Consider the following 20,445-nt stretch of genomic DNA (forward strand, 5'->3'; position numbering starts at 1 on the left):
GGTCCCAGCTAAACTGGACAAACCTATTAAAAGAAAATATTAAGTTAACCAATATATCTTCCATGGCTCTGATACCAGATAACCATTAGGATCTGGGACTTTATATAAAGGATAAGAAATGAACATAGAGTGATTTTAATATATATATAGTAATTGTCAAGTGATTAGTAATTTAATTTAAACTTCTGCGTTTGTTTGATCTAGTTAGTATGTGGAAAAATTATGTAGGTTCTATATCTCTAATGTAATTATAAAAACCTACTAGTTCTGTGAAATTATTTAAAGGATGAAATGAAAGAGTTGTGATTAAATGAGGCTTTTATGAAGCAAAAAGACAATAACAAAAGAGCACAAGTGCGCTTAAGGCAAGTAGTGTCTTCCTTCTTCTTCTGCTATCCTTTCATAGACAAAATTTCAACAAGCTCAAACAAAGTAAATGGTATTTTTTTTTTTTTTAAAGTCTTTGATGAATTTTTAGTAGTAGTAGTAGCATATTCAGATTTTTCTCTTCAAATGGAAAATGATGGTGTTCTTTAAAAAAAGCAACCTTTTTATTTTTTCATCTTTTATCTCTTTTGGTAATTGGTGATTGATAATTTCCTTTATTCATCTCTATCGCTATATGACAAGTTGATGACATAGCAATCATCTTCATTTGTATTGCCACTATTATAAGATTGATCATCATCAAAGGAACTTAGAAATTTTAGAGGTGGCTTGGTAATTCGTAATTCTGACATGATTTTTGCCAATACAAGGCGATATTCTTCTAGTGATTGAATTGCAACTAAATAAGCTTTGGCCAATGATTTTTGTTAAAGAAATTTAGTAATTTTATGATTAGAGGATTTGTAATTTCATTGATTTAACTAATTCAGAATTGCTTCCTCAAAAAGGTTTTATGTAAATTTGAAATTGTCCCACTACTTAATTTTGAATCTCCTAAGTAGGTGCAAGAGATATGAAGAGTGAGAGAGTTGATTACAATCAAATTCCTCGGCAATTACACAGGAAACTTGGAAATTAATGAAAATATGTAGGATATTTGAAAATTTTAATTCATAATTGATTGGTTTGAATTGGGTGTGGAAAATTTTCAAGCTGGTTTCAAACTGTGAAGGTAATATTTCAATGATAGGGCCAAAGTGACTCCACCATTTTAGGAACCGGAAAGATAATTGTTTAGTGTTCTGTTTTGAAATAAAAAAGCCAAGTGTGATGGTCATCTTCATTCTAGTAGAAAAAAAAGGCATTCCATTAGGCTTATTGATAATTATAATAAGTAAAGGTTGGAAGATAGGATAATTTGGTAGTTAATCTGGCTTCGAATTGTAATTGGGTATGACGATTGGGCTTCCACATTTCTGGCGGTATAACTTGGAGGATTATGGTTGTTGAATGAGTGATATTATTTAGGTTTTCAGATGATACAAAATGTTTAAATGTGATAGACTTGCTTTCAACAAGGATTTGTTCATAATAGGCTTGAGGTTTTGGTAAATCAGTTGGTGGGTAATGCCAATTTTCTAGAAAGACATGTTTTGCATAAACTTTTGAATTTTCATGGTGTAATTCTTTTTTAATTATTATGAGATCTTGATATTGGCTTTAGTGATGAATTATGATTTGACTGTAGATTGTAATATTATTACAAAAGTAGTAGAAGTAGATGGTTTTCCTATCATAGAGGAAGGTAGTGATTTTATGACAATTTCACCGGTTATCATTTTAAGTGATTGTGATTTTTTTGAATTGTGAAAGGCCAATAGTGATGGATTTAGAGTGATCTCAATTTATTTTGATAGATTTTCTTGACTAATGTCTACATAAGTTTTGATTGGAGGAGATAATGATAATTATTTTTGAGTTTATGATCTGGTTTGTGGCATGTGTGGTTGTGACATAGCGGTTTCTGATTTTGTTTGTGTGAGTAGTGGAGATAGATATGGGGTAAGATTAGGCGATATTAATTGTGTTAATGGTGTTTGTTGGCTTTTAATTTAGATCTAACCATATTTACAACTGTTGTGGTTATTGTGATGATGGTAATGGTGGTGGTGATTGTTGAGATTTTGTTATATCTAACCAAGCTTGGAATTGGTCTATATTTAGTAATTAGGGTTGTGATTTAAAGTTTTGGTAATGGTTTTGCCTTTGTCGGAACATCAATTCATATTAATATTGTTAAACAAATCCAAACTCATGTTAAAGAAATGCCTTATCTCCATCTATTTGATCCTTGTCCTTTCAAAATTGTGGAAATAGATGTTTTAGATATATATTATGGGAGTATTCATATATATATGGTGATGAATTATAAAAAGGTACTACAGTAAAAGTGTTATAGCGAAAGTTCTACAATAAAAGTGTTGCAATAAGAAGTACTAAAGTATTTTTAACCTCCAGTCTTTGGGCATGTGATGCTTCAAGCTTTTGGAAGTTTTTTGGCATGTGATCTACTTTGGTTGATGTGATATACTTTTGGTCAAATCAATTCTCCTTCACTATCTTCATCTTCCACCATACACACACACCACCATTCACTTAATGTCCTATCATAATAGACCAATTACTATTCATCAATCGCTATCTATTGCCACTCACATATGGCCATACATATTTAGTAGAATCAAGTAATATATACATATACATATACATTTATATTGTAGGTTGACAGGCTACTGTTCACTCAATGTCCTCTCATGGCAATGGCATACCAATTACTATTAACTCACATATGGTCATATATAGTTACATATATAAATCTAATAGAATTAGGTAACCTTTGTTATTTGAAACTTAAGTTCATGCTTAATAGAATTTTGACATCCATGTCAATTTCACAAAAAAGGAAAATGGAATAAAAATGAATTTTATTAGCATCACCGATAGTATCAAAGTTGTTTTACATATTCATCTTCGGACGGAGGCGCGGTTACATAACTATCTTTAAAAGACACATAGTGTTCATTATTAATGTTTACATTGGCAATAGATTCAATAATAATCCAAAGGGTAATCGTTTTAATTTGAATCTTTCCATATTCTCAAGCCAATCAGTCTCGATTCAAAATATCATTTTCATAAAAAATAGAAATTATTTATATATTTATTTGGGCTTTGCTAACATTACAAATTTTGGATTGCTGTTAAAATAATAACTTATTATGAGTCACAAATTCTTGAAAAAGTAGAACCCACAACAATTTATTATTATTATTTATTTGATTTTTATAGTCCAAAATATATTACTATTCTTTAGATTAAAGACTGTCATCTAATTATTATTTTTTTCTTTACACAGGCGATGGATCTACCGAAAATCCCGGCATAATCCGACTTCAGTTATCTTTCTCTAAATTAACAAAATCGCTCAGAACATCTTTTCGCGACTGGTCCGGATCCATGGGCGGGCCTGGCCCAGCCAAAAGCTACTCGTTCGGTCCAAAACACAAGTCACGTGCTACATCCACGTGACGATCCAAAACCCTAGCCTTCCCCGAATCACCAATAAGTACGTCCCCATCTTCTTCTCCAGAGCTTCACGCCGGCGCGCTCTCTCTTTGTCTAGCAGATTCCGAAGCGAAGGTCTTCTTCTCCCACCACTGCAGAAATGTCGGCCGGCGAGCTCGCTTGCACCTACGCCACCTTGATCCTCCACGACGATGGAATCCCGATTACCGTAACTCTCTCTCTCTCTCTCTCTCTCTCTCTCTCTCTCTCTCTCTCTCTCTCTCTCTCTAAAGGTCGTGTCTTCCTTCTCGTGATTTGTTGTCGCTGAAATGTCGAGTGAAAACGGAACAGGGGGAGAAGATCGCCTCGCTGGTGAAGGCGGCCAACGTCTCCGTGGAGTCCTACTGGCCCAGCCTCTTCGCGAAGCTCGCGGAGAAGAGGAACGTCGGGGACCTCATCATGAACGTCGGCTCCGGCGGCGGCGCCGCCCCCGTCGCCGTGGCCGCGCCCGCTGGCGGTGCAGCCGGATCGGCTGCCGCGGCTCCTGCTGTTGAGGAGAAGAAGGTACTTTCCTCTCCTTTTGGCTACTTTGTTTGTAGAGAGACAGCTATAAGATTTGATTGTGTTGAATTGTAGAGGTCTTTTGTGCATCTTGATTGATTCTGTGTTGGAAAATGGAAATTAGTTTGTCAAATTCTTTTGTGACTTTGCATTCTTCCTTCTGATCTGAATCTAGAAGATCACTAAAGGCTTCTATATTTGTCATTACGGATAACAAGGAAATTCGTTTGCTTGGCCGAGTCTACTTAGCAATTGAAATCTTAAGTCCTATAACTCAACGGAACAACATCTCAAAAGCCTTATGCGCATGATGATCTTGATATTAGTTAGTGATGAATGACTCTGTAGATAGTTTAGAAGTTTGCATTCTGCCGGAGTAAAAGGTAGTGCTTTTTCTTTGTGAACTCTGCAATTATATGTTTAATGTTCTCTTTTGTCAATGTATAGAGTTGGTGGATTGTATTAGAAATAAAGAAAGCTAAATATGCAATCAGTAATTCTTCTGAAAATTTTGCATGAGAAATATGCAAGGATGTTGTTCGAGTTCTTATGGTTATATGAACACCGTAGCTAGAATCAGTCGGAAATTCTAGGGTGTGTGATGCTGCCTGGTCTAATTGATGTCTTTGATGGACAATCACCTTGTCATTTGTCTGAGTTGCTTCCTTTTCTTCTGGAATTGACTGCAGGAAGAACCAAAGGAGGAGAGTGATGACGACATGGGCTTCAGTTTGTTTGATTAAGAAAACAAGTACTCATTCTGATTCTTCAGGATTTTTTGTTTGGTTCAACAGATTAGGAACTTTTGGAAAGTTTCACCCTTGATTTTGTTTGGTATAATGTTGACATTTGGCTTCAACCAGGCTTTTTCTATGATTCAGTTGGCTTGAAAACAGAAACATGTCTATTGTGGATCATTTGCTATTGAACCTTATCACGCTTAAAATATTGGAAGTTACATCTCATGGAGATTCTTGAAACAAACAGAAAACTAGTAGCTAGGTGCACATTTACTTAAAATGAAAAATTACTGGTTGCAGTGAATGACCATCGTTGCTAGCAAGTAATTGCAGCATTTGAGAATTGCTCTTTAAACATTGGAAGGTCATTTTTTGCTGCGGCAAATGGCGTACATAGCTATCATTAGTGTAACAACTACAAGTCTTTCCACAGTTGCACCTTCAACGCAATGAATAACTACTACAGAAAAACGTTCTATACAACTCATGACAGATTGAGCATAGATTTGCCTAGGCCCTTCCATTCTTCATTGCCTCTGAATATAGCTAATTTCAACATTCCAAAGAGCAGCATCCACTGCCTTCTTCGAGTGCTGGTGCGTTATGAGGAAAGGTTCGACAAGAAGCTTCTATATTACACCAGAAGAAAGAGGGAAAAGAGAAGGCTTATATAAGATGGTCATTAGGGTACCTTTTTATCCTTTTTGACGAGGGAAACTATTTTGTTTCCTGTAGTCAGCCATCAGGGTAGTTGGTTTGTTCATTGGAGCATATACTGAAAAGCAGGTATTGGAAGCTGACCAAGCTAAGGAGTGGCCACATTCTCTTTAGCTAGAGGAGCAATCTCCTCTCCATCGACTCCAGGTTCACTGCCGGTGACCTCTAGATTCAATAGCAATTTCTCCCAGTTCTTTGCTGGTCCCTGTCACAATAAAGAGGCTACTCTCAGAGAAGCTTGAGAAAATGGCAGCATATGCATTAAACCACCGGTCCATTCATTCTAGACTAGGACAGCTTAATATATGGGAACGGTCGTTCTTTCTTTTTCCGGTGCAGCACTCGGAATGTGACGATTTCCCTATGCAGTTCTTTCTTTTTAGCTTCATAGTCAAACGTGATCCTTTTACAATGATGAACATCACACTATGCGAGCTGTGAAGTAAATGTGACGGTAACAATCATTCTGACCTTCCAGGAGAGATCTTGAGCCATGCCGTTCGCGATCATCTCCTTCAGAGCAGGGGTGCCAAAAGTTGCTAGTGCCCTTGTCACGGTCTTTGCTATCGCTGCTACATCAGCAGGATCGACAGTCTCGCACTGAAAGGCAGAAACACGCAGCTTGTTACACGGCACGAGTTCATTGACTTTCTCTTGCGGGATGATAAATGGAAGGGACGTAAAATCACCTCAACATTGAATGCGCCCATTTGGAATCCGGTATAACCTTCTAGTACCGTGTTGACCAGACCCCCCGTGGATGCCACGATTGGTACCTGCATCCATGGTTGAGGATCGCATGTATGTCGTGACACAAGCTTCACAGCCAAATGCAGAGTGAGCTATCGTGTAGATAGAACATCAGAAAAAAGTGAGAGCGCATACTGTTCCGTATCTCATGGCATGTAGCTGAATGAGACCGCATGGCTCGAACCTACTTGGTACCACCATAAAGTCAGCACCGGCTGTGATCATATGTGCAAGGGGAACATTGAATTTCGCGACTCCCCTAGCCTTGTTAGGGTACTTGATCTCAAGCTCTTCAAGTTGTTTCTCCATATTTTTCTTCCCGGTGCCCTGATTATCAGTTATTTAAATTGTAAATAACTAGGCAAGCAGTGTGCAGAGCAACCTAGTTCTGGAATTGCAGTAGCAGAAGCAACACTCGAAAATCATTCATTCCTATCCTATTCATTCTCACCAGAACAATTATCTGAACATCTTCATGGATGAACTGAGGAATTGCTTGCGCAAGAATATCTGAACCTTTCTGCTCTTCAAGCCTACCAATGAAGCCTATTACGGGGACATTTCTATCAATTGGCAATCCAACATGAGCCTGCAGTGCTTCCTTCAACAGGGGCTTTGCTTGCAACACCTGAGAATTATCGAAGATGTTGATTAATGCAGATTCATATTCACTGGCATGTCAATTTAAGTCTTTCAGACAAGGAGTAGAGAAAGTACTGGCACTGAGGTTCTTACATTTGTAGCATCGTATTTGACGTCGAGGTACTTGTCTGACGCTGGATTCCACTCTTGGACATCCATGCCATTGACAATTCCAGTGATACCAATCATTCTGATAATATTATCCAATTCTACACCTTTTTCTACGCCAGAGATAAGTTCCTCTGCATAGTATGGACTCACTGTGACAACTCTGTCCGATTCTAGTATTCCAGCCTTCATCCAATTAATCTTCCTGCCCTTCACAGGCTTGTCGTAGCTTTGGAAAGAAAAGCTATTGGATCAGACACGCATTCAATATATACTTGATGGAAGGTTGAAGAAACAGGTAAAGTAGTCACCCGTCAATAAAATCAAAGGATGCCCTGAACTGGTCTGGAAGGTTCAATAATGAGAAGTCTGCATATGCAAATCTGCCCTGGTATGCAATGTTGTGGATACAGAAAGCAACCTAAAACCATTGTCATGAAGAGATTTAGCTCATCAACCTCTCAAAACTTGAAAAGAGCAGGCAACTATACTAAACGAGAAATATATACCTTGGCATTTTTGTAGATTCCTCTAGGTTTGTACATTGATTTTAAGTAGCAGGGGAGAAGAGCAGTGTGCCAATCATTAGCAATAAAAACAACATCCTCCCCTGCACAGTTTTGTGAATTTGTTATGCATCTAATCATGAATGAGCAAATGAAATAATTTAAAATTTTCACTATTCTTTTTCCTTTTACTTAACAGAAAAGAAAAATAATGAAAAGAAAAAGAATGACGCCTCACCATATGGTCCTGAGAAGTGCTTGCTGTAGTTCAAATTTAAAAGTCGTGGTGCTTCCAGAGCTGCCTGATGATCATTGCAGTCCATGTTAGTGTCAAAGCATTCTAATGGTAACTATCTGTTAAATAATATGTATGTTTTTTCAAATGAAATGGTAAAGATTACAAACATCATTAGCAAACTGAACGTGAGCTCAGTTTTTCAAGTTTAAAATGCATGAACAGCTAAAAGAACTAACCTGGCATAGCAAGCTGAATCTAAGTTGGTTATCAATATAGTCCTTCCCTGCTTGGGGACCATAAATCTTGGATCCAGTTTTCCCCCATACCTTATGAGTCAAACCATGAAGAAGGGTTCAGCTAGACAGATTTTTACTGATTCAATTTTCAATAGTCAATAATGAAAGTTTCCCCACAAGAAAAATAAACAGTGCATGAAACTCACTTTCTCGAGAAACAAGGAGTGATCTACAAAAACACGATCAACTCCTCTTTTATAGCAGTGGAAGAAGCGAACAGTTTCAGTTCTATCACCGACTTTAACCTGCAGAACAAAAAGAAAGCTCCGAAACATATTCCATGGAATGTGAGTGCAATACAAGTATGAGCCATTCGAAAACTTTACCTCAGCCAGCACCTCTGTATCCCAAGCATCTTTATACTGATCGTAGCGAGGGCACACAGTCATGACTCGATGACCATTTGCCTAGAGAATAAGTATAGAACATTGGCTTATAACCATAATCTTTTGAACTTCTGAACAGGAGCTAAAAGAGAGAGAATTTGTTGATAAACAGAAACAGAAGTATGCTGTGAGACATGCTTACAGCCATAGCTGGTGGAAGTCCTCCAAGAACATCACCAAGTCCACCAGTTTTGCTCCATGGACCAACTTCTGCACCTACAAAAACTAAGTTCATCCCACTTCCACATTTAATAACTCGTAAGGGGCTCACAACCTCTGTCTTTAATGCCTTTCTTCTTGTTTGTCTGGTAGCTGCCCTTACATTAGTCTTGATCTGCAGCATATCCAACTTGTTCAAGGACCTTAAGCCACAGTGTGTAATTGGTTGGTTTTTCAGGTCATTGTGGGTCAATACTGTCTTGGAATCTGAGCCAGTTGCTCCTGCAGTGCTGAGGTAAGAGCTCCCGGGGACGAATTGAGCAGCACTCACAGATGCCATCAGGGGAGAGATGCTGCACACGATCACCTGGAAGGGTACACATAATTTGACAATGTGAAGGATTAATGCAAAACAGCCATAATCAAATGATACATATATTTCATAGCCAAGCAGTTGCAGAAGCACTAATTCCCATAGTATGTTTCTACAGCTCTCTTTGAAATTTGGAATCATCACCACCTATACGACCCATTTCTGATCTAAGAAAGCGCAGGACGTTCATCAATTTTCAGAATCAATAACATTGCATTTGAAATTGTTTAAACGCCACCATGGAGCCAGTGTCGCCCGAATTGAGCACACTTGGTCATACGGAACATGAAATCTGCTCATATTCTTTGTAACCTATCGCGACATGCAATGTACACGTTCAATACATTTAAATCAACCTTGCACTTGCACCATCAATCATGAACAGATGAATAACTTCTAGAGTGGAACTCAGCATCATGCAAATGAATAGACAACAGAGTCACCGGGGCATCTTGGACACTATTTTCTCTATCTTATCGTGGAATATAACGCAGGTCGATTAAGCGAAAAAGGGGGCACTTGGTAGTCAAATAAATGCATCTACTTAAACAATGACTTCTACACAGCCTTCGTCAGTTTGCCGTCACCAACCTCGTCTGAAATAGATGTTTTCTTCATTGATTGTTTATGCTAACTGAGGGTACATATGAATATGTCTAAAAATGCGAACTGCAAATCCTAAATGGAGAAAACTCGGGCCGCATCTTCTTAACTTGGTCGACTAATCTGGACTGAAAAACTACTCAAGGTAAACCTGAAAGCTTTAAGCTGAGAGATACGGTCGAGTCGGCAGCCTTTCTGTGGAAACCGCAACGACAAGCAGACAGAGGAGAAAATCGAAGACGCTGGTTAAAGTGATTAAACTCAACATTCGACATCTGTCGTAACCGAACTGAAAGCCACCGCGGGCATAAGCACTTTCGCGGACGAACAGAAGACGTCGCGAATCGACGCGAGAAACGGATTTTGGAAAACGAATACCAAAATCTACGCAGAACGATGCAGAGAATCGGAAAAGCGACATGCTCAGCTGAACCGAAACGGCACAGAAAACGACACGGGCCGCCGTTCCGGTTGGAAGGAAAGCAACGCACGCGCGATGGAGGAAAACACTACCACCGCCACCGCCACCGCAATCGATGCCGGCGAAAAGCGAGGAGTCCGAATCGCGCGCTTCTTCAACTCACCTGGAGAGCTCGGGCAGCGCGCTGCGGGTTTTCCCTGCACGACCCTCGCCTCGCCTCGCTCGCTCGCTCGCTGCCTGCAGAGAGCCGAATAGCTTCTTCCGCTGCGAACTTGAGTGTGAGCTTGGAAGCACCGGAGCAAACGGCCCCGCCCATTTGTAACGGAACGGATGCGGGGCCCGCGAGTACCACCTGGCGGAAGAATAGTGGCCTGGGGGTCTGTCCAAGTCAATGACGACCTCTAGAACCGATTTGAGGCCGTGAGGCCATTTGAAGCGGGGGCCTGCGGCAGCCCAAAGCGAATATACGGGAATTCCTGGGATGATATTTTTGGAGAGAATTCTAAATAAGAGTATAAAGTACCTTCATTTTTTAAATAAAGACATGAAATATATATTATTTCAAGTAAAGGTTATTTTTTTAAAATAAAAATCTGAAGTAGACTTTATTTGAAATAAATGTCTGAAATGATCATATCAATTAGTTAATAAGGGTTTTAAACTCATTGTTTGACTAAGGGCAATTTCATCTTTTAAATTTTCTAATTTTTTTTTTTTTTTTCTGTTTTTTTTTTTTTTTTTGCAAACTAAAAAAAAACACATGAGAGGAGCCCTCCTGCCTCTCTTTTTATTTGATTTTTTTATTTTTATTTTTAACTTTTAATTTAATTTAATTTAAATTTAAATAACATTTAAACAAAAATATATCTGATTGGCAGGAATTTTTTTGTTGGCCCACGAGTTGGCCTTAATTACTATAAGTTCTGCTTTGAGATTAATATAGTCAATTCAGATTATTATTTCAAAAAATGATGATACTTCGGATTTTTATTTGGAATTTCTATAATTTTTTTTTTCTTGTTGAACCAAAAAAGAAAAAAATCAAAGACTAAATTATTTTTCTCGTACAACGATGTTAGACACCACTGACACCACCAATAACTCACGCCCAATCCAAGCCGTGCGAACTGTTCAACTTCCTTTCCATTATTGACGGTCAATTTTTTCCCCTCGTGGGGCATGCTAAAATATCCCATGTCAAGTCAAATAATTTAAAACACCACATGGCCCTTTTCCATTTTCTGTGGTTTCCTGAACACTTGGGTTGAAAAGACAGATTAAATCATTTATGTGGTTGCAGTTGCAGTGTTTCTTACTTAAGCATCATATTTGTCGATACTATTCATTTCTTTTATGATTGTTGGTGGTCAATTTGCTCATGAATTTTTTAATTTTGTACTCTAAATTTTTTACTAGGGAAAAGTAAAAAAAAAAAAAGGCATTTTTTACAAAAATCTTTTGCGTTAGTATTGATTGTGTCATGAAGGTCGGTTAGTATCCATGTCATTGGCTTCTAATCAAAATTCAAAAGTTTAAAAATGAAAAAAGACTATGCTGACAAGCCAAATCCAGCACAAATGGCCCTCGCTTGCATTCACATGGCCCCAAGTGGAAACTCCTGCAGCCTGGCGAGTGGCCTTACCAACATCGCTCGTTTTGAGGGTAAAATTGAAATTTAAAAAATTTAGTGAAGGCAAAATTGGAAGGCAAAAAACTCACTACCATTCCGGAGATGCTCATACAAAGCCGGGTAAGACCTGCAGTGGGCCGAGTGACTTCATCAATGCTAGTTTTAATTCGAAGGCCTTAGAAATTTCGTTGCACAGAACACCTCGGTCTGGGCTCAAAAGCCTTTTAGAGGTCCAAAACCAATTCGAAATGAGGCGTCGAATGCACAGCCCAGCCCAACCCATGTCCCTGTTCCCGGCCTTTCACCAAAAGGCGAGAAACCATGAGGTCGTCAGTAAACGAGCAGGTCAAATACGACGGACCGTTGACTGCAGACCGGTCGTCCACCTTGCGTGCTTCAGGAAGAAGGGAAGTTGACCCGTTGACCTGGAGGGTTTCTACGGAAGAAGAAGCTCCCCCGCTTGGATAAGCTACAGACACGGAGGCATCGCGTCATCAGACGCCCACCGCCGCTCATCTCTCCATTTTAAAAATCAATCGGACGGTGATCACCAACTCCCACCGAGTCCCCTCAGTGGAAGCTTCCGCGACATAAACCTCGTCGACCCGTTCGACGCCCGAGACCGCTTCGATGCGTCCACGTAGTCGGCGCCGCGGGTCCCACCACCAGTGAACAGTCGAAGATCGGCCCACGTGTCGACCCGTCGACCGGGTCGTCGTCCACCCCCCACCTTCTACGTGCTTCTCCCGCGGAAGATTCAGCTCCCCGTCCTCGCTCGTTCCAGGTCCTTCTACATCATCTCCATCGCCATCGCCATCGCCTTCCCCTCTCGCCCTCCTTAAATACCTCCTCCTTTCGGATTACCCCTCAGCTCAATTCCCAAAAGCACGAGCAAACCACCTCCTCTTGAAGAGTCCTCGAGCAAAATCTCTTGCACCAACCGAATCAAATATAAGCCCAAACCGTTCACCGAGACAAGATGATGTCCATCTTCAGCTCCTTCGAGGCTCTCTGCGCGGACTCGCACGGCCAGAAGATCGCCTTCTCCTTCTTTCCGGCCAAGGCCCGACCGCCTGCGGATCAATCGGCGGCGCCAGCGGCGGCGGCGGCCGAGAAGGCGAAGAGGAGCGCGGGCGGCGAACCGATGCCCCCGGCGCCGGGGCAACCGAAGAAACGGCCGCCGAGGTTCGCGCCGGAGCTGGACGGAGTCCACTGCTTCGAGACCATCCTTCCTTACTGATCGGACCACGACGCGACCTGTGTAGCCTGGAACGTCGTATTCTTTCCGGACGATTCTTTTGTGTATATGATTGAATACTCTTCTCTCTGTGTAACTGAAGAGTTTAACCTCGATCGAAGTTTTGACTCAATCGCGTGTCCCATCTGGTTTTCTTCTTCTTCTTTCCCATCTTTGATTTCTCTTGATATTTTTGTATGTTCTTTTGCCCTCTGGACTCCTAAGCGTGTTCTTGCCGAATTCGTCAACGGTCCACCGTCGGCGGCGGTCTGATTGACCGGTCGGTTCGTGTGAACCGGAAAATCCAAGTCTTTCCCGAAAGTAATGAACTTTGATTAGATTAAACTTTGAGCTTCCGTTAAGGTTAAAACTTGGTAGTGAGTCAACTCGGGTTTTAATTATTGATGCTGTTATCAAATGAGATTTGTACGTCCCCTCGTGGCTTGAGAACGAACCAAATCGAAGTGGTGATTTGGTTTGAAATGTGATTTTGATTGTCTGGACTTGTGTTTGGGTTTAGATTTCTCAAATCGATAAATTTAGATACCGTTTTGCTGGAATTTATCTCGATAACAAAATATGTATCCCTGAAAATCGTTCTTGTTCTTCCATTTTTAATAAGAGAAGACAACTTCTCAAATAATTTTAGACATGAAAATATCCTAGGTATATGAGGAAACCGGTGGATATATTCCAAGGGAATGTAATTGACGTTACAATATACGAGATAAAAGATGCGAGTGTTTAATTAATGACAAAACACCCATAAATTGCAACTGAGAATTTAATCGACAATAAAAATATCTGGAAATTATAGTTAAAATACATATTATAATTTAATTACGGATGAGGTATGCAAAAATTAGGTCATGACAATGATATAGGAATTGAAAGATAATTTAACACAAACATTGATTTTTGTAGTACTCATAATGTCACCGCCCATAAATAATTATTGAGCGGTTCTAGTCATGCCTTCACATCTTCGAAATTTTTGACCTCATACCTTCACATTGTCACAATTTCTTGTCCCTGGGTGATTATTCTTTCACTTTACTCGCCAAGCAGTTGACTTTCGAGAGATTCTTCGTTGGCCTGTTTACCTACATCTTTCAATTGACATCCTTGATTCTTCGTTGGCCTGTTTCAATCGACAACTTTCCCAACTAGTTTTACTAATCGACAACAACCACTCTTTTATATGGATATTTTATATGGATAATTGATCATGATCAATATATAAGATAATGATCGATAGCAACTCTTGCTATCTCTTGCTATCCCTATGGCTATCAATAAGGTGTCTTATCAATGAACACACCGTCTTCAAATCACGTGCTTATTCGAATCAGTATCATGTTGATGACTTGGCTAAATTTTGGTGTAAACAGATCCACGAACACCCTTTCGTTCTTAACTATTGCACTTACTAAAGGCTAGCCTTACATTGTAAAAATGAGAAACGTGCTGTCATAGCAGAAACTTGCTGAAGACTGCAGGAGATGAAAGCAAAATGGGCATTTATAACTTGCATACGGGTCATGAGATGATTACAACACCGCCAAAGTGGGCTGTGCTTCAAAAGGTTAGTTCCCATAAGTAAGCACTGCAATGCTTAATCAGTTGTAATTTGGTGTCTTCAGCCTTAGGTCATTCTGGCAATGAGCTTGCCCTTTAGTGATCTGCAGCCAGGATGATTATGCCAATGACGCAAAAGGCCTCGAAAATCTTATGTTATCACATGGAAAGGATCATCCCGTCGCTTCACCTCGCCTCACTCACTCAGCGAAAGATGGCTCTTTGGCTGGTTCTACTACCACAGGCTCTAATTTCTGTGCTTTACCGTCTCCTTTCGGTACAATCAGACCATATCCCCCAGCTTTTCTCTTGTACAGAATGTTGATCTCACCTGCAGTGAAGGCATATAATTAGTCCAAATCCGAGGAAAGATAGCTACAAGGAGAGAGCAACAAAGCAAAGCAACCATCATACCGGTTTCTTCATTCCGGAACCCATAGAAGTCGTGATCAACATTTTCCAGTTGCTCAATTGCTTCAGCTACCGTTAAAGGTGGCATCTCAAAGTACTTGGTCCTGATGATCTGAGAAATAAGTTCACTGTGAGTGTGACTCGCAGAAAGAGGGCATGAGCATGTCATAAGTAAATACAAATGAAGGGTTCTTGCAATTGCAACGATTCTTTTAGATAGTAAACGGTCAGACTACCAATCACACGAAGTATCAAGCAGAACAACTTGTCATAGAATCTGCTGACTCATGAAAACTGCTGCAACATACTGGGAGGCTAAATACAAGTTGTACTTTTACATTGAGCCAAATTAATGACCAACAGGATGTGTCAAAAGAGAATGGAGTTCAGCACTCTCACCTGGACTTGAGTATCATGATATACGATTTATAGCTCAACCACAACTTATAAGTAGGATAATCAACTGAGAAGTATGTGAATATAATGGCTATTATGAAAAAATCTAGGAGTTGAATTACAGGTTCCTGCAGTGCTTTTTTTGGTGCTTCACTAGACAGACATACAAGCAAGCAAAGTCTGCTATGAAAGTAAGCATGTAAAGAACAAAAGAGCCAATGTATTGACAAGCAGGAATCATATTTTATTGCCATGACATGAACAAAAAAACTTATCTCTAGGTGTTAGACTAGACAAGCTCGTCCATTTTGTGCAGATCATAATTAGAGAGATACCCTGTGGGTGGACTAGAGAAACACTGAGCAAAAATTGATGAAAATTGATGTTTTCATAGAAGGAAGAGCAGCCTTGTGGTGCTACAGATTTTCAAGTATACAGCAGTTGACAGTCTAAGCAGACAGTTTTACAATTTCACCACTCTAGGCCATGAATTGAGCCTGATGATTGATGCAATGCACTACATTCACCTAATCCCCATGTTGAAAACATGAATCTAATTTGGAAAGTTAGTGACATTGTTTTATCGACTAAACTGCTTGCCTCATTGATTTGACTTCCCATGAAAGTTATCTAATAATTTACTCGCACATAGATGGGACAAAGTGCATCAAAGAATGCCAGCGGCAAGCCTCAGAACATCAGTTTTAACTCAGCACTAGATATAATTACCTCATTGTCAAACGGGCACTGGCATATGATTCGGGGCAACTAAGTGCAGAAACAATAGAGAAGTGAATGGAGCACAAACTGATAGAACCAGACATACAAGAACGGATGAGTAGTGTAGAGCAAACAGTTATAACCTCATCATAGTCCTCATCTTCTTGTTGAGGAACATCCTCAACATCATCCTCCACAACTGGCGGCACCACCACGGGTTCTCTAACCTTCAGCCTATCAAATTTCTTCATGTGCCTACCATGATCAGATTCCTTCTCCTTAATCTTTCTCAACTTCCTCTGTATAATCGACGATACCAAATCGATACTTCCATAGACTGACTCTGCCTCTTCCTCGGCTCGAACCACACCATGCCTCTTGGTGAACAATGTAACCTGAAAACTCGCATAGAATCAGAAAACCAAAATCAACAAATTTCAAAGTCGAACCCCAAGATTCGGTCGTAGCTACCTCACATCTGCGAACTTTGGGGCCTTTTCCAAACTCTCCGCCTCGAAGCGACAGCCTGACATCGACCTCGCGCACGAGGTGGCTGTGCTTCTGCACAGCCTTCCCAACTTTTTCCTCAACATAAGACTTCACTGAACTATTCATCTGCACCCAGTAATAGGAAGATCCACATTATATTACCATCCACACTATTCCATCAATAAGGGAAGGATATAGGAAGAATCATGGCCTGTTTTTCTGCAGATATAAAGAAGCTCCAAATTTCAACTCATGCAATTGCTCGAGTACAAATATGTTCCACCCACTCGTAGATTTCTGAAACAAGAAAGAGCAAAGAGAAGCGATCACCTCCAGGTTTTTGCCTTGAATGATCAATTTGACGGAAGAGAGCGGTCCATCCCAGGACATGCACACGACCATCGGCCCGCGGGATTCGCCCCTCGCCATTCTCGCGCTGAAATTACCTACAATGTCGCTGAAGCGGCTGGCAAAGAAGGACGATCTGCTCGACGACAGTCCCGGGACCCAGGTCCTCGCCGCCGACAGGAGCGGCGAGCCCAGATTGGAGACAGGAAAAGCCGACGCCGACGCCGACGCCGACGCCGGGGACGGCGGCGAGTGGCGGGGGCCGTGCAAGGGCGTCTGCAGAGACGGCGCGAAGAGGGCGGCGGCCATCGTCGGAGCTTCCCGGAAGCGGGATTACAGCAGATTCTTGGTTCGGGTTAGGCGAGCGTGGGAAAGCGAGAGAAAATCTTGGGTCGTGCAGGAAGGAGGAGCAGCAGGATTCTTGAATATTCATTTCGAATTTTGGAATTTTCCGTTTTGGATAATTCTGGGGTTTTTGGTTGTCGGAATTCCGACGTGGCGGGTCATCCGGGAGAGAGGAAATATCCGCTGACGCGGGGACGAGGATTGGGTCGGCTCGGCTGTAGAGGAATGGGTCGTGGGCCCCACCGTCGTTTCTCTCGATGTCCGGCGTGGGCCCAAAACGACGGCCCTTCTAAGCGTTATCCGGATCGTGTCCCACGTGTCTCGATAATCCTTTTCTTCCTCCCGATTTATTTTTGACAATAAATGAACAGAAAATGTGATAAATAATTATTAAACTTTCATCCGATATATAATGAATTATCTAAACTTTTAATTTGTTTAGCGCAATTCCTGAAATTTAGATCGTGTAATGTTATATTTAAACTTTTTTATATTTTTTTAATCTTTCCATTAATTCAAAATAATGAAATTTGCTGATTTGGCTTTCAGTTTGGTATGTTTGAATTGTGGATTATATTCAATTCAAATTAGAATATAACAATCCTTTTAATTACTCGGCTCGTAAAAGTTCCATGTTATTTAATGACATGGATAATTATTTCCTGATTTGGGTTGAATATCTTGTGTTGATAATTTGCGTGTGATTTTATTTTTTCATCCACCGCTCTAATTTATCAAATTGGAAGCTAAATCGACAAATTATCTTAACTCTAATTAATAGAATGAAAACATTGAAAATTGACTAAATTGAATATTTATAAAAGTCTATGGACCATATTGAATAAACTAAAAGTTTTCGAATGATATTATACATTTGGTTAAACTTCAAAAATCACATAGAACCAATTAAAAGTTTAAAGAAGATATATATATTGGACAAAAGTTCATAACTCGTTTGTGTAATTATCCCAAAGAGAGAAATACCGCTCACTACATAGTTCTTTTGTATTAGTGGCTTATTATTTATGATATATTCCATAATGTAATTTTTGCTGTTAATCCTCGCTCTATCTCCTCCTCATCTTATGAGTCAATCTCACCATTTTTCTTTTTCTGAATAAAAGTCGCATGATCTATCATCTCCTCCGCTTTCATGGCTAAGACTCCCTCCGTCCTCCTTCCCTCTTCTTTTCCTCTCTCCTTTTGCCCAATTTCTTCATCTTGCCCAACCGGCGAGCAGCGCACCAGGTCCAGTCTCTATTTATAGAGTTCCCGTGGCCGTGACCGCAATGGCTGCCTTGGCCTAGCGCTGTAGCGGAGCTCTCCCGGCCACCTTGGCACTAGTACGGAGCTCATGTGGTTGGCCATGGCCGTCGCGAGCACAAAGCCCATCTCACATGGTAGGGGTGATTTGGTTAGGATTTAGATTTGGATCATATACTCGGCCCTATTATAATCGATTCTCATTTTTTGGACCCTATATTTAATCTTGTTTGCATTGGACCCTGTACCTAAATCACCATGTTTTTTCGGTCTGATATTCTAAGGTTAACCCTATTTTCACTGGAATCTATTTCACAATTGTCCAATATCTATATAGTTTCGAATTTTACATTAATATGCGAGAAAATAACGTAATCCTTATAATTTGTATTGAATATTAAGCATTTGTAATCAATAAGTACATAAACTTTTTAATTAAATGAAAAACTAATGATTCACAAGACTAATTATCATAAATAAAATCATAAGGAGGAATGCTATGCACGTTTGAGAAAGTTAGGAGGAAAAACGCCATGCAATTGTGAAAGTAATCATAAAAATTAGGAGAAAAATAGAGTTTTTGACATCTGCTTACAACATCAGTTCCCAAACCGATTCCAAAACTGGCCTGGGAATTGGTTCCCAAGTAGGGGTGTGCAACGGAAACCGCCCGAATCGGAACCGGACCGGACCGGCCGGTTTTGGGCTGTTCCCATGGTCGGCGGTCCGGTTCCGGTTCCTAATCTTGGAACCGGCGGCCGGTGGTCGGTTCCGGTTCCAAGATGGAACCCCGGACCGAGCCCGGCCACCTGGGCCGGACCAAATTTTTTATATATAATTTATATTCATATAATATATAAACACATATAATATATTAATATTATATATGAAACTTATTGCAATCGGAATTGCAATTTAGGTAACAACCTCTTATGTGGCCAAGAAACCACAAAAACTCTTGTTGTTACTCTTTATTTATAGAAAAAACTCTTCTCATGCTCACACTCTCTCTCTTGCTCCCCTCACTTGCAAACGACAAGGCACTTCAAATCTTAAAAAGTCTCATATCGATTAAACATTCAAAGTATAAAAGAGAGATTGTCTATAAAACCTAAGCCAAGCACAACCTTTAATCACGTTGTTCATGGGTTTTATGCTTAAAATTAAGCATGAAACACATAAACTATGATTGATATTCACACAAGTGAAGTTTGAATATTTTGCACGTGGAAACATGTGTGAGTAGTTTTATTAGATTGCTCGGAAACTGAATTTGATTGATCGGTCTGGAGCATGATTATTCTTTAGTGAATGGTCATTCTTTAGTGAAAAAATAAAGTGTCAATTCTTTTGGATCGGACCGGACCGGACCGGAACCGATGGTTCGGTCCGATTCTCGGTCCTAAGACCAATGGTCCGATCCACGGTTCCCAAAATTGGGAACCGATTCTCCCGGTCCGGTTCCCGGTTCTACCTTGGAACCGGAAACCGATCACCCTTATTCCCAAGTGGGTAATCACTTGGAACCGGTTCCTAGACCAGTTCAAACCAGTTCCGAATTTTGAGAACCGGTTCCTTGATGGGTTTCAACGAGAATTGATTCCCGATCTTATTTTTCAGGTGGGCCGGTTCGGTTCTCAGGTATATCTGATTCGGTTGCACACCCCTATCACATAGCTCAACCTAGATGCGAGCTTAGCCTCAAATCAAGCGCCAGCTCAACAATTGCCTCGAGCTGCATACGAGCTCAACACAAATAGAGAAAATAATAATATAGCATTTGGCTGCAGAGGGAAACTTTTAAAAAAAAAATTGAATTCAAAATAATTCAACGGCCGGATTTTGGAGCCATTTCTTTGTTGAAGAGGTTGAGTGAATATCGCCGGATCTTCAACAATTTCAAGTTTTTCTTCTATAAAAGAGAAGCCGAGGCTTCGGTTTAGGGGTTCCTCTTCGTCCAAAAAAAGTGAAAAGTGAAAGGAGGAAAAAGAGAAAAGAAGGCTTCGATTTGTGGGAGAGGAAAAAAAAGAAAAGTTGAGAAAGAGAAGAAAGTTTCCTGTAGAAAGTACACAGGG

The 20,445-nt window shown here is 40.3% G+C and overlaps 3 protein-coding genes across 3 annotated transcripts; 1 reads left to right on the forward strand and 2 right to left on the reverse strand.

The window, feature by feature from the left end:
• Positions 1 to 3,520: 3,520 nt before the first annotated feature.
• LOC104437298 (60S acidic ribosomal protein P1) lies at positions 3,521 to 4,960 on the forward strand. Its single transcript, XM_010050226.3, has 3 exons — positions 3,521 to 3,682; positions 3,805 to 4,017; positions 4,704 to 4,960. Exons 1-3 carry the CDS (start codon positions 3,614 to 3,616, stop codon positions 4,755 to 4,757), a joined length of 336 nt encoding a protein of 111 aa, XP_010048528.1. The 5' UTR covers positions 3,521 to 3,613; the 3' UTR covers positions 4,758 to 4,960.
• Positions 4,961 to 5,103: 143 nt separating this feature from the next.
• LOC104437306 (granule-bound starch synthase 1, chloroplastic/amyloplastic-like) lies at positions 5,104 to 10,284 on the reverse strand. The gene is made up of 14 exons (XM_010050239.3): positions 10,117 to 10,284; positions 8,540 to 8,923; positions 8,338 to 8,418; positions 8,158 to 8,256; positions 7,952 to 8,041; positions 7,716 to 7,779; positions 7,481 to 7,581; positions 7,283 to 7,392; positions 6,957 to 7,200; positions 6,673 to 6,849; positions 6,357 to 6,548; positions 6,161 to 6,247; positions 5,943 to 6,071; positions 5,104 to 5,676 (listed from the first exon to the last, which is right to left on the reverse strand). Exons 1-14 carry the CDS (start codon positions 10,267 to 10,269, stop codon positions 5,560 to 5,562), a joined length of 2,028 nt encoding a protein of 675 aa, XP_010048541.3. The 5' UTR covers positions 10,270 to 10,284; the 3' UTR covers positions 5,104 to 5,559.
• Positions 10,285 to 14,320: 4,036 nt separating this feature from the next.
• LOC104437281 (ribosome-binding factor PSRP1, chloroplastic) lies at positions 14,321 to 17,176 on the reverse strand. The gene is made up of 5 exons (XM_010050203.3): positions 16,745 to 17,176; positions 16,397 to 16,540; positions 16,069 to 16,320; positions 14,813 to 14,921; positions 14,321 to 14,729 (listed from the first exon to the last, which is right to left on the reverse strand). Exons 1-5 carry the CDS (start codon positions 17,069 to 17,071, stop codon positions 14,599 to 14,601), a joined length of 963 nt encoding a protein of 320 aa, XP_010048505.2. The 5' UTR covers positions 17,072 to 17,176; the 3' UTR covers positions 14,321 to 14,598.
• Between the last annotated feature and the right edge of the window lie 3,269 nt (positions 17,177 to 20,445).

Source organism: Eucalyptus grandis, chromosome 1 (genome assembly GCF_016545825.1).
Source record: "Eucalyptus grandis isolate ANBG69807.140 chromosome 1, ASM1654582v1, whole genome shotgun sequence".
Lineage (NCBI taxonomy): Eukaryota > Viridiplantae > Streptophyta > Magnoliopsida > Myrtales > Myrtaceae > Eucalyptus > Eucalyptus grandis.

What these genes read in the sequence shown, in the direction of transcription:
- LOC104437281 (XM_010050203.3), bottom strand. Translation starts at nt 17,071, where the DNA reads ATGGCCGCCGCCCTCTTCGCGCCGTCTCTGCAGACGCCCTTGCACGGC. An exon ending in TTCAAGGCAAAAACCTGGAG is followed by an intron (nt 16,541 to 16,744) that starts GTGATCGCTTCT and finishes TACTGGGTGCAG; the next exon opens with ATGAATAGTTCAGTGAAGTC. An exon ending in GTTCCGGAATGAAGAAACCG is followed by an intron (nt 14,730 to 14,812) that starts GTATGATGGTTG and finishes CCTTCACTGCAG; the next exon opens with GTGAGATCAACATTCTGTAC.
- LOC104437298 (XM_010050226.3), top strand. Translation starts at nt 3,614, where the DNA reads ATGTCGGCCGGCGAGCTCGCTTGCACCTACGCCACCTTGATCCTCCAC. An exon ending in ACGATGGAATCCCGATTACC is followed by an intron (nt 3,683 to 3,804) that starts GTAACTCTCTCT and finishes AAAACGGAACAG; the next exon opens with GGGGAGAAGATCGCCTCGCT. An exon ending in CTGCTGTTGAGGAGAAGAAG is followed by an intron (nt 4,018 to 4,703) that starts GTACTTTCCTCT and finishes AATTGACTGCAG; the next exon opens with GAAGAACCAAAGGAGGAGAG.
- LOC104437306 (XM_010050239.3), bottom strand. Translation starts at nt 10,269, where the DNA reads ATGGGCGGGGCCGTTTGCTCCGGTGCTTCCAAGCTCACACTCAAGTTC. An exon ending in ATGTTCAGATAATTGTTCTG is followed by an intron (nt 6,549 to 6,672) that starts GTGAGAATGAAT and finishes ACTGATAATCAG; the next exon opens with GGCACCGGGAAGAAAAATAT. An exon ending in TGGGCGCATTCAATGTTGAG is followed by an intron (nt 6,072 to 6,160) that starts GTGATTTTACGT and finishes TCTGCCTTTCAG; the next exon opens with TGCGAGACTGTCGATCCTGC.